Below are 13331 nucleotides of genomic sequence, written 5' to 3'. Positions count from 1 at the left end.
AATTGGGATTTAATCACTCAAGACAGATGGGTGCTGTCATCACGTACATTTATTATTTTCACCACAACCCCCCCCATGCCAGAAGGCATGCCCCTCCTCCCTCAGAAAGAAAGAGAAAGAGCAAAGCAAAGTTTACTTACTTCCCAGATATAGGGGCCATTCCAGTCCCTGCTGTGTCAGAGGGGGCTGTTTTATTCTATTCGCCTGTTCTAGTACCAAAAAAGGGAACACGCGGAGACCAATTTTGGATTTATCTATCTGGATTTTCAATTTCAAGATATTTGGCGTTAGCAACTGTTACCTCCTCTGGGGGCAAGGATCACTGGATGGTAACTGGATCTCAAGGAAGCTTACCTTCCCATAGATATACTTCAGGCTTCAAAGGCATTCAAATTTATCTTACTTGGACGACTGCCTGATTCTGGCTCAAGAAAAGGAACACATCAGTCCGCTGACTGCAAGGACAGTCCTTCCTTCAGCATTAGGGTCATGCATCTTTGTATTCTGGTGCTTCCCAATGCCAAACTGCATATGAGGAAGCTGCAATGTTCTTGTGTGGTGGGCTGAATGTCACTAAACAAGGGGGGACTCTCTGTGACCGGCCAGAGGCGAGTCAGATTTAACGACAGATGCCTCGGATACTGCTTGGGGAGCCAGTCCAGTTTGCATTGGGCTTCAAGGAGTTACTTCTTCCAGGGCAGGTGCAACTGACTCTCAGCAAGGTTTCTGCCAGGAGCACAGAACTCCCTAGCAGCAAAGGTTTCATCACACAGCTTGGAAAGTGGATGCTCTGTCTTTCAGCCGCAACACTGGTACACCACTTAAGGAGTCTTGTAAAAAAAAGCCTCCATGGCCTTACCTCTGATTCCTTCATCTCACGGCTTGGCATATTCTGTGTTGAAGCATGGTAGGTCTCAGCGTTTTAAATGTGATTATGGAGCTAGAAGGCCTAGTACTAGGAGAGAGATTTTATTTTTGAGTACAGCAAGAAATTTGGAGATTTCAGAGCAATTATTGGACAGGTTTGTTTCTTCTTCCATAAAGATTCATGCTGCAGCAATTTCCAGCTCACTATGATTGTGACCCACCTTATCCTTTGTTCAAGCAGTTTCAAGAGAGGGGCAAAATATAATACCCCCCCCCAGAGCTCCTACTCCTGCTTGGGATCTCAATTTTGTGTTGGAAAAACTTACTCACAACCTTTTGAGCCTGCAGCTACTGCTGAATTGAAATATTTGTCATGGAAGACTGCTTTTCTGTTGGCTATACTTCTGCAAAGAAGGGTGTCTGAGTTGCAGTTCCTTTATGCCTAAGGTGGTTTCTAGTGTGGCTTTAAATCAAACTATTTCTAGGTGGATTGGCTTTTGCATTGCATTTGTTATTCCCATCATGGCAAAGAGGTTCCAGCTGGGAGGCATTATCACCCCCTATATATATTCTAAGACTAGAGCTGGTTTTGCCACAGCTGTTTTACAAGGCATGTAGTTACCACCCTCCCTCCTTTCCTCTGTTTTTCAGGTATATTACTGTATATATTGTACATTTTTTTTTTGCAGGTTGTTTTGGGACTTGTTTTTGGGTCTTCTTCTCTCTGGGGGGGCAAAAAAGAGAGGAAATTTGGTTGGTCATATGCGAGTACCCCTGACGCACTGACGCCAGTCTAGCGCCGCATGACCACGCCAGCCTTATACTCTGGTATTCGGGCCGACTGGGACGGATTTCATCAGCTGGACATTCATAGACAACTACGTTTTTATCCACAGCGGACCAAGGAATTTAGGAAATCAAATCAACTATTCATTTCCTTTTGTGACTCCAGATTGGGCTTACCAGTTTCTACCATGACACTATCTAACTGGATTTCCAGTTGCGTAGCCTTTATCTACAGTTTGGAGAGCAGACCTTTACCCTGCAGGATCAAGGCTCATTCTACCAGGTCGCTGTCTACCTCTGCAGTCTTTCAAGCCAGGGTCCCACTTGATAATATTTGTGCAGCAGCTACGTGGGCTAACCTTCACACTTTTATTACACATTACAAATTGGATTTAGCTTTCAGGGGTAGAGCATCCTTTGGCTCCACAGTGCTAAGGAGTATTTTCCAGTGAGCCACCCAAGAATAAGGCGCTAGGGATGCTGTCCCATATGTAAAAATGAAGGTGAGATTGGACTACACAACATGAAGTTCTGTACTCACCACAACATTCCATGTTGGTAGTCCATCTCACTCTTCATTTTTACCAACCCGCCCTCCTGCCCCCATCCTGGAAGATCTGGAGATAGTAATAATAGTTGGCGACCTTTAGTATTGGTTTGCCTGTTATGGGTTTTTTCTTTTAGTGAGCAGCAAACAAGATCTGGGGGTTTGTACTGGTGCACTATGGGATACCTACTTAGCCATGACCCAACCAGAAGTCTTCAAGCTTGTAAATCGGCCGAGTCGGAGTAGAGTATCGGCTCCAAACCCATATGTAAAAATGAAGGGTGAGATGGACTACCAGCAAGAAACATTATGGTGAGTACATAACTTCTTATTTGCATTGCTACTGTGCGGTGGTGGTGCTGCGGTAGCATTGTCACCTCACAGTAAGACGTCCTGTTCGATTCTCAGCTAGAGCGTCTTCTGTGTGGAGACATGCGTGAATGGGCATACCTTCGTTGAAGGTTGTGCGTCAGGGCCCAACTCGGCACATAAAAATCTGCTGCCAATCATTAGCTGACCGGAGTTCCGCTGTGGCGACCCTTAACCGGGAAAAGCCGAAAGACACAACAACTGTATATCCATCACACCACTGTCATTAGCCACATGTAGTACTAACCTTTGCACTTTTCCCACGGTGAGGATACACAGCACCTTACTTCCTGATCCTGGCTGTTATAACCCTGCTAGTGCTAGCAGTGTCTTTTGCATACGTGCCATGTCTCTTCCTACTAGTCCTGGTGCATGAGCACACAGCCTGCCTGAGTTATATATCCTCTTGCTGTATAAGAGTACCCTTACAACTGTGTTCTGTCTGCCAGGCATTTGTCCCTAAGACCCTACGTAGTTGTCTGTCCTCCTTATCGATTTACCTGGAGAACCAATGTCTTAAATTGTTGGAGAAAGATGTTATGGCAAAGTCTTCCCTCCCGAAGGTCAGCCACCTGCTAAGAAAACGGTCAAAAAACTCCAGTCTGATTTGGCTGCCGTTCCACTTCCCCTGGGCACCCCTCTTGAGTTTAGTGAAAGCCCAGAGTATCGCCCAGTTGTTGTCTCGGATTCCTCTGCCGCAACCCTGTCAAAGATCGGAATGGATCCAGCTTCTCACACATCCTTGGAGGCTTTGCAAACATTCACCCCAGGCATTGAGGGGGAACTTTGGCTGATTATATCTGGGGGACCAGGGGGGATACCACAAATTCTAGTTCAGGAGGAGATTCGTACTCCATCAGTTGAGTGTTGGCAAGGGTCTGAACCTCTTAGGGTTTTTCAGGCAGACATTCCTCTGAAGAAGAAACAAAAAATATATATATTTCCCCTACTGTTAAGGATCTCCAGCGTAAAAGAAAAGATTTTACCCAAGGGGTGTTTAAACCTCAATGGCCTTAAAGCCTCCTCAGGGAGTTTCTGTACCTGCTCCTCACTGGGCCTTTACTCCTCTTAAAAGGCCCAGAGAGCAGAAGTCCCCTGATGAGGGTTTGGATTCGGGGAAGAGTCTGTGGCATATACTTCTCAAATCCCTTCTCCCTTGGATTATAGGTCTGAAGAGGAAGATTCTGTTAGTGCAGACTTTCCCTTAGAAGAACTCTCCTTTGGGGATACTTTTTCTCATATGATGGAATATTTCAAATGGGACTGTTCTCAAATTTCTGATTCAAAAAAAGTATTGTGAACTCCTCCAGATGGAGTCTCCCAAACCCTCTGGTATACCTCCGGTCTTGGCTGCACTCTTAGATACATTTTCAGCTGGCTGTGTTGCCCCTGATTCCCAACCTCTAGCCCCTAAGAAACCTCACAGACTTTATAAGGTGGCTTACGATTGTATGTTTTTGTACAAATGTCCTTCTGCTTGATGCTTCTGTAGTGTCTGTCTCTTCTGACAAACCTTCTACACTTTTGCCATCTAGTAAACTGCCACCTTCTGATAAGGGCAGTAAAGCCATGGAGTGTCTAGACAGAAAGGTATATACTGCTGCCACTTTGGCTTTTAGGGCTATTAATTACCTAACTCACATGACCACGTATGTTTTAGCCGTTCTCTCTCAAGCTTCTCAGGCAATTTCTGACCTCTCTATTTCAGAAGGGAAGGTCTCAGCCCTTTCTTTACTGGATTCTACGTCTTAAGTGACTTGCCATGCTTTTAAGTGCAGTTATGATGCAGCTGATGCTTCCTCTAGGGCTGCTGCATTTGGTTCTGTTTTGAGACATTACTATTGGCTTTGTCTCCAGCTCTTACCTGATGATGTTAAGGCTAAACTGTTGGATGCTCTTCTTGAAAGTAACCTTTTTGGTTCTGCTGCTGCTGAGCTTTTTAAGTCCTTCCAGAATAAAGGCAAGGCCTTGCAGGAATTGAAGCATTTTTTGTGTCTTCTATTACTAAATTCTAGAGGAATTATCCATCCAAATTCACTTTTGTTTGCAGACAGCCTCACCCTCTTCCTAAAGGTAAAAAGGGTTCTAGGTGTTGTACCTTCTTTTTAAGACCAGTCGGGATCTATCTGATTGTTTGTTTCCCTTTTTCCCTAGGCCAGGTTCTCTTATCCATTCATCTTCCCCTGTCCCTCCCCATTTGGTTAAGGGTCACTCAAGACTCTTGGGTTTTATCCATCATCTACCAGGGGTATTTTTTATGGGGTTACCTTCATTTGATCGAAATTTCATTTGATCTAAACTCATTTGATTGAAATTTCATTTGATCGAAAACCAGTATTCAAGGCAAATAACAGGGATTTGTCCCCCTCCCCAAGGTCGTGCGACCCTGGAGTTGGTATATATATAGTTAGGGGGGTGTGGGGGATGAAGCCCCCCACCTATTTTTGTTCAAAATCTGTACTTCCTGTGTTATTTTCTTCTTTTAAAGGAAACTAGGTGGGGGGATTTGCCCCCCCACCCCACCCTCCAATGTGGGGGGGTACGCCCCCACCCCCCTAACTATATATACCAAGTCCAGGGTCACACAACATTGGGGAGGGGGACCAATCCCTGTTATTTGCCTTGAAGTGTACTGAATTGCTGGTTGTCAGTCAAATGAAATTTCGATCAAATAGGTTTCCGTCAAATGGGCTGTCGATCAAATGAAGGCAACTCTTTTTATGATATGGAAATTCATTCCTCCTTTTCTGAGCATCCCTCAGCCTCCTCAGGAATAACTTTCTTTCTTTCTAGAACTGCTGCAGGACCTTTTGGCTCTGGGCACCATTCAAGTTCTGCCCTCTGCCCAGGAAGGGAAAGGGTTTTATTCCAGGATGTTTCTGGTTCTCATGAAGGAAGTATCTGGAGACTCATTCTGGATCTCTCTCAGCTCAGCGCCTTTCTCTTCCTTTCAGATGTCCCTTCAAACGCTGTTTCCTCTTCTTTTTTCCCAGGCGTTCTTAGTAACTCTGGACCTTAAGGATGCCTATCTTCACATCCCATGCATCCCCTTTTCAGGAAGTTTTTGCATTTTGCTATTTCTTCCTTGCATTTTCAGTTCTCTGTTTTACTCTTTGGCCTTCCTACTGCATTGCTCCTGTCATTGCCTTTTGCAGGATGAGAGTGGTTCAGATCTTTCATTATTTAGATGACCTACTTATTCAGTCTTCATCCTCCAAGGTCCTTCTTCATTACCTCCAGTTTACAGTCTGTTTCATAGCCTGAGGGTTCACAATAAAGTTTCAGAAATCAGTCCTGATTCCTTCTCAAGATCGTTTTTCTCAGTTACAAGATTATAGGTTCATAGGTTGGTACTAGGCTGTTGGCCCTAGGGCCTATACAAGCCTAGCCATAACAATTCCCTGGCTATTTCTTCCCACACTATTTAATTCCCTGGACCCCTTCAGACTATTTCCATGCTGGCTTCCCTGCCTCCACCCAAGGCTGTTTCTCTGATTACCTTTTTTTCATTCTCTTCTTCCTCTGGCTTCTGTCACAGCCAGGGATTTTCTCGCAGTTCTAGGATTCATGGCCTCCACCATGCCTATGCTGCTTGTAGCTAGACTCCATGTAAGAATACTACAGTGATTCCTCAAGTAAGTGTGGCTTCAGCACTGTCATCCACTGGAATTCCTAGTTCCTTTCCATTCATGCCTCAAACATGAACTTCAGTGTTGGATTCATCAGCTTTCTCTCAACCCAGGACTTACTTTTCAACCTCCAGTCCCACCTCAGGAAATTTTTTCAGATGCCTTGGACAGGGGGTGGGGAACCTCCTTTGGTTCCCTCAAGGTCCAGGATCTCTGGCCTCCTCATCAGAGGTCCGATCATATCAACATAAAGGAGATGAGAGCTCTCCTTTTAGCTCTTCAGGCTTTTCATTCCCTCTTCCCTTTAAGGCCTGTCAAAGTCTTCACAAACAGTACCACAGTGATATGGTATATCAGCAAGCAAAGGGGAACACGTTCCTACCTCCTTTGCAGACTTGCTCTTTAGGTCTGGGATCTAGCTGTCCAGTATTGAATGACTCTTCAGGCTGTCTACATTCCTTCAGATCAAAATATAGTGGCAGATGCCCTGAGCAGGTCTGATACACATGCTCACAAATGGATGCTTTACAGAGATGTGTTTCTGGACACAACCCTGGGGTACTCCACAGGTAGATCTTTTTGCCTCCCCTCTGAACAGACAGTTTCCTCTCATCTGTGCCAGAGTCCCAAGCCCTCTGGCCTGGAAGGTGGGTGCATTATCTTTTCCTTGGAAGGGGATGTTTCTCTACTCCTTCCCTCCCATTCTTCTGATTCTGAGGGTCCTGCTCAGGATCAAGCAGGACTCCCCCAAAAACCTTGCTGGTGGCTCCCTTTTAGCCCAGACAGCATTGGTTCCCTCTTTTTCTTCACTTAGCCAGGGGCAATCACCACAAGTTACCTGAAAAGGTAGACCTTCTCACGAAAGACAATGGGTCTCTGATCCCTCTTCATTTCTCCACTCTTCAACTGACACCGTGGGTGATAGTATTTTGATCCCATTTAGGCACTTCTTTTCTGAGGATGTACTTGAGGTTCTGCAGGAGGCAGTAAACCTATTACCAGGAAATCGTATTTGTCAAAATGGAAGAGATTTACTGCCTGGTGCCTTTCTCATAACCAAGATCCCGTTTGTTCTTATTTGTGTGAATTGCTCCATGGTGGGTTGGCATATTCTTCAGTTAAAGCCCAATAGCCCAAAGTCAGCATGTTTGTCCTTGACTCCTCCTCTTGCCTGTAGGTTTGAGGTGAAAATTTCTTAAAGGAGTCCTTCATATCAGGCCTCCCATGAATCTTATTCCACCTTCCTGGCATCTCAGTTTTGTGCTTGAAAAATTGACTCTGTCTCCTTTTGAGTCTGCAGCTTCAGCTTCCTTGCAACATTCATAGGTTCATACTAGGCTATCTGCCCGAGGGCATTTATAAGCCTAGCCCATAGTTTTGTGGCTTAAGCCACCCCTTTTGTATGGGGAACTATACCCATTATTTTGCTGTGCCTCTGTCTAGCAGTGACATTGAGGTAATCCCTGGAGTATATCTGCGATCTCCCATCCATTGGTCAAGATTTCTCTTGAACAAGGCCAGCGAGGTGCTCTGCCTCACATATACCGGGATTTTGTTCCACAGCATAGGGAGTCTTTGGGTGATGAATCTATCCCTCCAGCACGTCCTATTAATAGCCGTGTCGAGGTTTAAGTCTCCTGCCCTTGTGGCTCTGACGGATCTAGATTTTTGAGGTGAAGCATATTCATCAACTCTGGGTTTGACATGGCCTTGTATGTCAGGCAAAGGTCACCTCTGAGCAAGCGGTGGCGACTGAATAGAGCTGGAGTTCTTTCAGTCGGGCAGCATAGGACAGATTTTTGAGACCCTTTATCCTTTTGGTGAGGAACTTTGTGGCCTCTCCAGCTGCTGCAAGTGTCGGGTCAGATACATTCCGAATGGGGCATTGTACTCAATCATTGGTCTGATGAGTGATGAGTATAGGGAGACTATGACCTCCCTTGATCTAGATGTGAATCCCTTCATGATGAGGTGGGCAGTGTAGAAGGTCTTCCTAACTACTTTAGCTACATGGGTGTCGAATGACAGGCTACTGTCAACCTGGGTCCCCAGGTCCCTGATAACTTCTTCTGTGCTCAGAGGATTACCACCTATATGGTAGCTAGGGGTAACCTTGTTTTTCCCGAAGGGTATGACTATGCATTTTTTGGCATTTAACTTTAGGCCATGGCTCTGGCACCAGTCATCCGTTTCTGTGAGACCCTTCTGAAGGATATCTGTGTCAGATGTGTTTTCGACTACGGCCCAGTTTGCAGTCATCTGCAAACTTTGTCAGCCATAACCCTCCTGTGTTTGCTTGTACTTCGGAAAAGTAGATGCCAAACAAGAGTGGGCCCAGGACTGAGCCCTGTGGGACACCACTTGTGACAGGCTTTGAGTCTGACATGGCGCCAGCAACTCTGACCCTGTGGGTTCTGTCACTCAGCCAGTTTGCAACCCATCTTGTGATGTATGGGTTAACATTTAAGCTGATGAGTTTTTCAATGATACCCAAGTGGAGTATTGTATCGAAGGCCTTCGCCAGATCGAGGTAGGCTGTATGGACTGCCTTTCCCTCATCAATGGCTTTGGTGACTGTTTCGAAAAAGTCAACCAAGTTTAAAAGGCATGATCTGCCTTTGACAAAGCCAAACTGGGTTGGATCCAAAGTCTGCAAATTCCCTATGTCTTTATTTATGAGGTCCATTATGATCCTCTCCATAGCTTTGCAGATGAGGCTTGTCAAGCTAATGGGCCGGTAATTTCCAGGGTCTGTGGAGGCACCGCCTTTGTGAAGTGGGACCACAGTCGCAGTGCGCCACTCCCTGGGTACGTATCCAGAGATGAGACTATGATTAAACAGCTGTCCTAGCTGTGGGTTTAATTCCTCATTGAGTTCGTGGAGCACACAGCCTGGGACAACATCAGGTCCCATGGATGCTGTGTTTTTTGCTTTGGAGAGAGCAGTTCTCACTTGGGCGTTTGAGATGTTTGGGGGGCTGCAACCATTTGGTATAGATATCTCTCCTTTTGGGGGTGGAAGAAGTTTGCACTGAACCTGTCAGCCAGTATGTTGGCAATGTCTGTAGGATCAGTAATCTTCACATCATTTTGAACTAGTTCTGAGCATATCTGGGAGTTTCCTCCCAGGTTTCTAACATAGCTAAAGAAGGCCTTATGATTGTCCTTTGAGTCTTTAGCTATTTTTCTCTCAAAATTTGCTTTGGATGATTTTATGAGAGCTCTTAGTTTTTTACTTATAGTGATCAAGGGTGTCTTACCTTTTAAGGATTTTGCTCTATCTTGTAGTAGCTTCCTCCTTTTGTTGTAGAGCTTGTTTATGGCTGGGGTCCACCAGACTGGACGCTTGCCCTTGGTACAAAGAGTCTTTGTTTTGCTTGGGATTGCCTTATCCATGCAGTGCTGCAGGTGCTGGTAGAAGGCATTTGTAAGTGATTCAGCGGCTTGAGTACTGTTTTCCGCCGGCTCGGGGGCCTTAAAGGAGACCACACTAGTCTTTAGAAGTGCGAAGTCGGCTTTCGAGAAGTTTTTTACCGTGGTCTTTTTTATTTCAGGTGGGGGTGGGATGAGGACCTCCAGCAAGATTAGTTTGTGATCTGATCTCACCAGTGAGGGGTATACTTCCGGTGTTGAACATTGTGCTCCTATGTTCGTGATGATGAGATCAAGTATGTTTTCTCCTCTTGTGGGGATGGTGACTAGTTGTTCCATGGCATTTGAGTTTATGAATTCCAGGAACTTTTGGGCTAAGGTGTTTGAGCTTGAGTAGTGTTCCCAGTCTATATTAGGGTAATTGAAGTCACCTAGTATGATGGTGTTTGGAGATACATTTATCCCCTCCAGTGTTTTCAGGAAAGCCATGTGAGGTTCCTGAGTTTGTGAGGGTGGCCTGTAACATGCTACATTTGCAGAGCAGTCTTGCCTATGGTTAATTGCACCTGGATGGTCTCCGACGCATCGTGCATTGCCACCAGTCTTGAGGTGTGGGTGTCCTTGATGAATATGGATACCCCCCTCCTTTCTTGGTATTGTCCGGATTTTGGGGCGGAGCATGGTATGAGGTAAAACCTGTTAGTGCTGGGGTGCTCTCAGGAGCCTTGAACCAGGTTTCTGTCACAGCACAGACATCGATGTTCTCCATACTGAGAAGGGCCTCGAGTGCGTGCATTTTGAGATTTAGACTTCTGGCATTGAGCAGCATTACCCTTAGTTTTTTTCCTTTTTTGTGTTCTAGGGTGGTAGGTTTAGAATTTGAGCCTTGCCTAAAAAAGGCACTATGGGGGTGGCAAGAGCCTTTGGCAATATCCGGAATCCCAGGGGTGACAGGTGCAAGCCGTCCCTTGCGAAGCAGCGTGGCTTGTCCAGCATGTCATCCCAGGCAGACAGACATTGGATCCCCTTTGAATGACACCAGAGTTTAAGCCATTGTAATTGGAAGACTGCTCTTTTGGCCCTTATTTGGTTAAAAGAGTCGCTGTATTCTAGGCTGCTATGTCAGTTCCTCCTTTTTTGGTTTTTCATAGGAACAGCCTGTCTCTGTGTACTAATCCTTTTTTATGCCCAAGGTGATTAATGAGTTGTCTCTTAATCAGCCTTTTAATTTGTCCACCTTTTTTCCTTCTCCAGAGTCTGCTAGTAAGAAGGTTCTTCACACCTTGGATGTGTATAGGCAGCTCAGATACTATTTGGATAAGACTAAGGCCATTCGCAAATCTGGGCAGATTTTTGTTTCTCTTCATCCCAGATCTCTAATTTTCTCTGTTTCTAAGCAAATCATATTTTTGTGGATCACTAAGACCATCTTTTTGTTATTCCTTTCATGGTAAATGTCTTTCTGACTCTGTAAAGGCTTATTCTACTAGAGCTGTTGCCTCCTGTGGTGCCCTTTTCAAAGGATTGTATACCAATTCTGTCCTTGAGGCTGCTATTTGGGACTTCTGTCCATACTTTCACTAAGCATTACAAGTTGGATGTTATTTCCAGGCCAAGAACTGGCTGTGCCAAGAGCTATCCTGCATGAGTTTTTAGAGGGCTGTTCTGTGCTTACTTCCTCACAAGTTTCCTCTTGAACTTTTGTACTGTCCCTTATGTTAAAAGCATTGCAACAGTGATATAGAAGGACATAGTACAGCTATGTAAAATCTTACCATAATAGTAGATGTCTGTATCTTCACTGCAGGAGTATTCGCCCCCCCCCCCCTTCTGCTCTGCCCCGCCCCATTTCTTTTGCCTTCCAGGCCTAGAATTTTTTTTCTCCTTTTGGATATATGTATTTTTCCTAGTTTCTAGGGATGCTTGTTCCTCTTGGGACTTTTCGTTTCTGAGGTATGTATATCCATATGTCACCTTTATGCCCTGTGCTATGAGTGGAGAACGTGTGTGATGTACAATGTCTATACATTTCTAAGGCTTTGGTATAATGGCCAGACATTGAGCTACCCTTGGCAGGGAATTCCTTATGTTAAGAATACTGCAACATTGAAGAGAAGGGCATCTGCTGTTATTGTAAGACTTTCACAATTATACTTTCTTTAACTAGACCGAAGCAGTGGAACTGGGAAAACTGTTCATATAAGCTTCCTAAACCATGAGAAAAGTTTTGAAAGTGTATGTTGTAAAAGTTCAGTGAATAAATGAGTCACACATTTGTCACTTGCTAAGAGTAAGAGCCTTAGTATATCAAATGTCCATGCTGTGTATAAAAAAAGAAGGGTTGGTATCGATTTTAAAATGTTTTTGTAATGCAGAGGAACTGGACTGTATCATGTGTAGTAGAAATGATGTACAAGGGGTGGGGACAGAAAAGGTGGGAACAGACATAGGAGGTTAGACAGTCAAAACTATCACTGCAGAAGGTACATTTACAGAGAGGCTTTTCTGCAGATTACTTAAAAAATGGTGGCTTATATCTATGTAATACAACTTTAAATACATCACAGTGCTTTAAAATGTGCTAAGAAACCATGTCTGTATTTTTATAACTGAAGTGCATGTTTTTGTAAGCCTTTTAGATTATGTTCAAAATTAACATTTAAAAGGTGTGATGTTTTAGAAAGCTGCATGATTGGTTTTTGAAGTCATGCGTTTAGAACTTAAGAAAAAGGCATTTAATATTACATTCTTATTTTTACAGGCTGTCAGCTGTAAAGGTCAACACAGTATATCATTTACACTTTCCAGAAATCAGACCGTTGTAGTGGAATACACACACGACAAAGATACAGATATGTTTCAGGTAAGCCTGATGTTTCATTAACAGCAACTGTAATTACTAACAGTTTTCTACATACGTATAGTAGAAGTCAGCATCTTAACAACTCAGGCAGAATACAGAAGTCAGAGTTTATTTCTGTTATTGATAATACTGCAAGTTTTGTTAGCCAGACTGTGTGTTGTAGAGGAGCAGAGCCCTGACTGCAACCCAGGTGACCTGATTTTTGAATAGCATCTTGGGTGTGCTGGAAGATCCAAGATGGAAATGTGTGGCATTTGCCTGTTTGCAGGTCTGAGGAAGAGGAGGATGGTCTCAGTCAGGCCACATTGCTCCAAGACTTGCATGTTATCAGTGGCCACAGGACTGGAATACATCTGCTTAGTGATCCTAAGCTGATGGTGTAACCCTTCTGGGCATGTGTAAGGGTGCATACACATGTAGGGAGAGGGAGTAGGGTGTCTGTACAATGAAGTAGGTGTACACATCAGTCATCAGGAATCCGTTTTACCAGGATACCAACAAGAGTATAAACACCTTCATGGTTGCCTGTGTTCCACACAGCCCAGCCCACTTTTATCCTCACCAGAAATACCCAGGATGGGAAAACAAATAAGCTAAGCTGATGGAAAGGTTCATTAGTGTGTAGGCATGACAGGAAAGACATGTCAAGAAAATACTGCAAGCTGTTGAAAGTAAACTTTTAGTGTGGTAAAATATAGGTTGAAAATCTGAGAAAGGTATATTGCAAATGAAATAAAATAGAGATGCACAGTATGGTAAGGAAAGCAGCAGATTTCTGCTAAGGTGTTAATATCTAAACATTTGTCAGAGTAGCTAAATAGCTATTAATAGGGGTATGATAAACAGCAGTATAAAATGGTACTTTTCTCTGTAAGTGCTTGTCAGTGTATAATGTAGT

At 44.3% G+C, this 13331-nt stretch overlaps 1 protein-coding gene across 1 annotated transcript in view; it reads left to right on the top strand.

Annotated features, from left to right (window-relative positions):
• PELI2 (pellino E3 ubiquitin protein ligase family member 2) overlaps window positions 1–13331 on the top strand; it is a 1464870-nt gene that overhangs the window by 1183105 nt on the left and 268434 nt on the right. The window contains exon 3 of the mRNA XM_044074430.1: window positions 12332–12433. Coding sequence (XP_043930365.1) covers window positions 12332–12433 — 102 coding nt within the window. The remainder of the gene's footprint in view (window positions 1–12331; window positions 12434–13331) is intronic.

This window comes from Protopterus annectens, chromosome 6.part0 (genome assembly GCF_019279795.1).
Source record: "Protopterus annectens isolate FY-2018-M chromosome 6.part0, PAN1.0, whole genome shotgun sequence".
Taxonomy (NCBI): Eukaryota; Metazoa; Chordata; order Ceratodontiformes; family Protopteridae; genus Protopterus; species Protopterus annectens.
The sequence above is the reverse complement of the archived record's forward strand: the minus strand, read 5'-3'. Positions and strand labels throughout refer to the sequence as shown.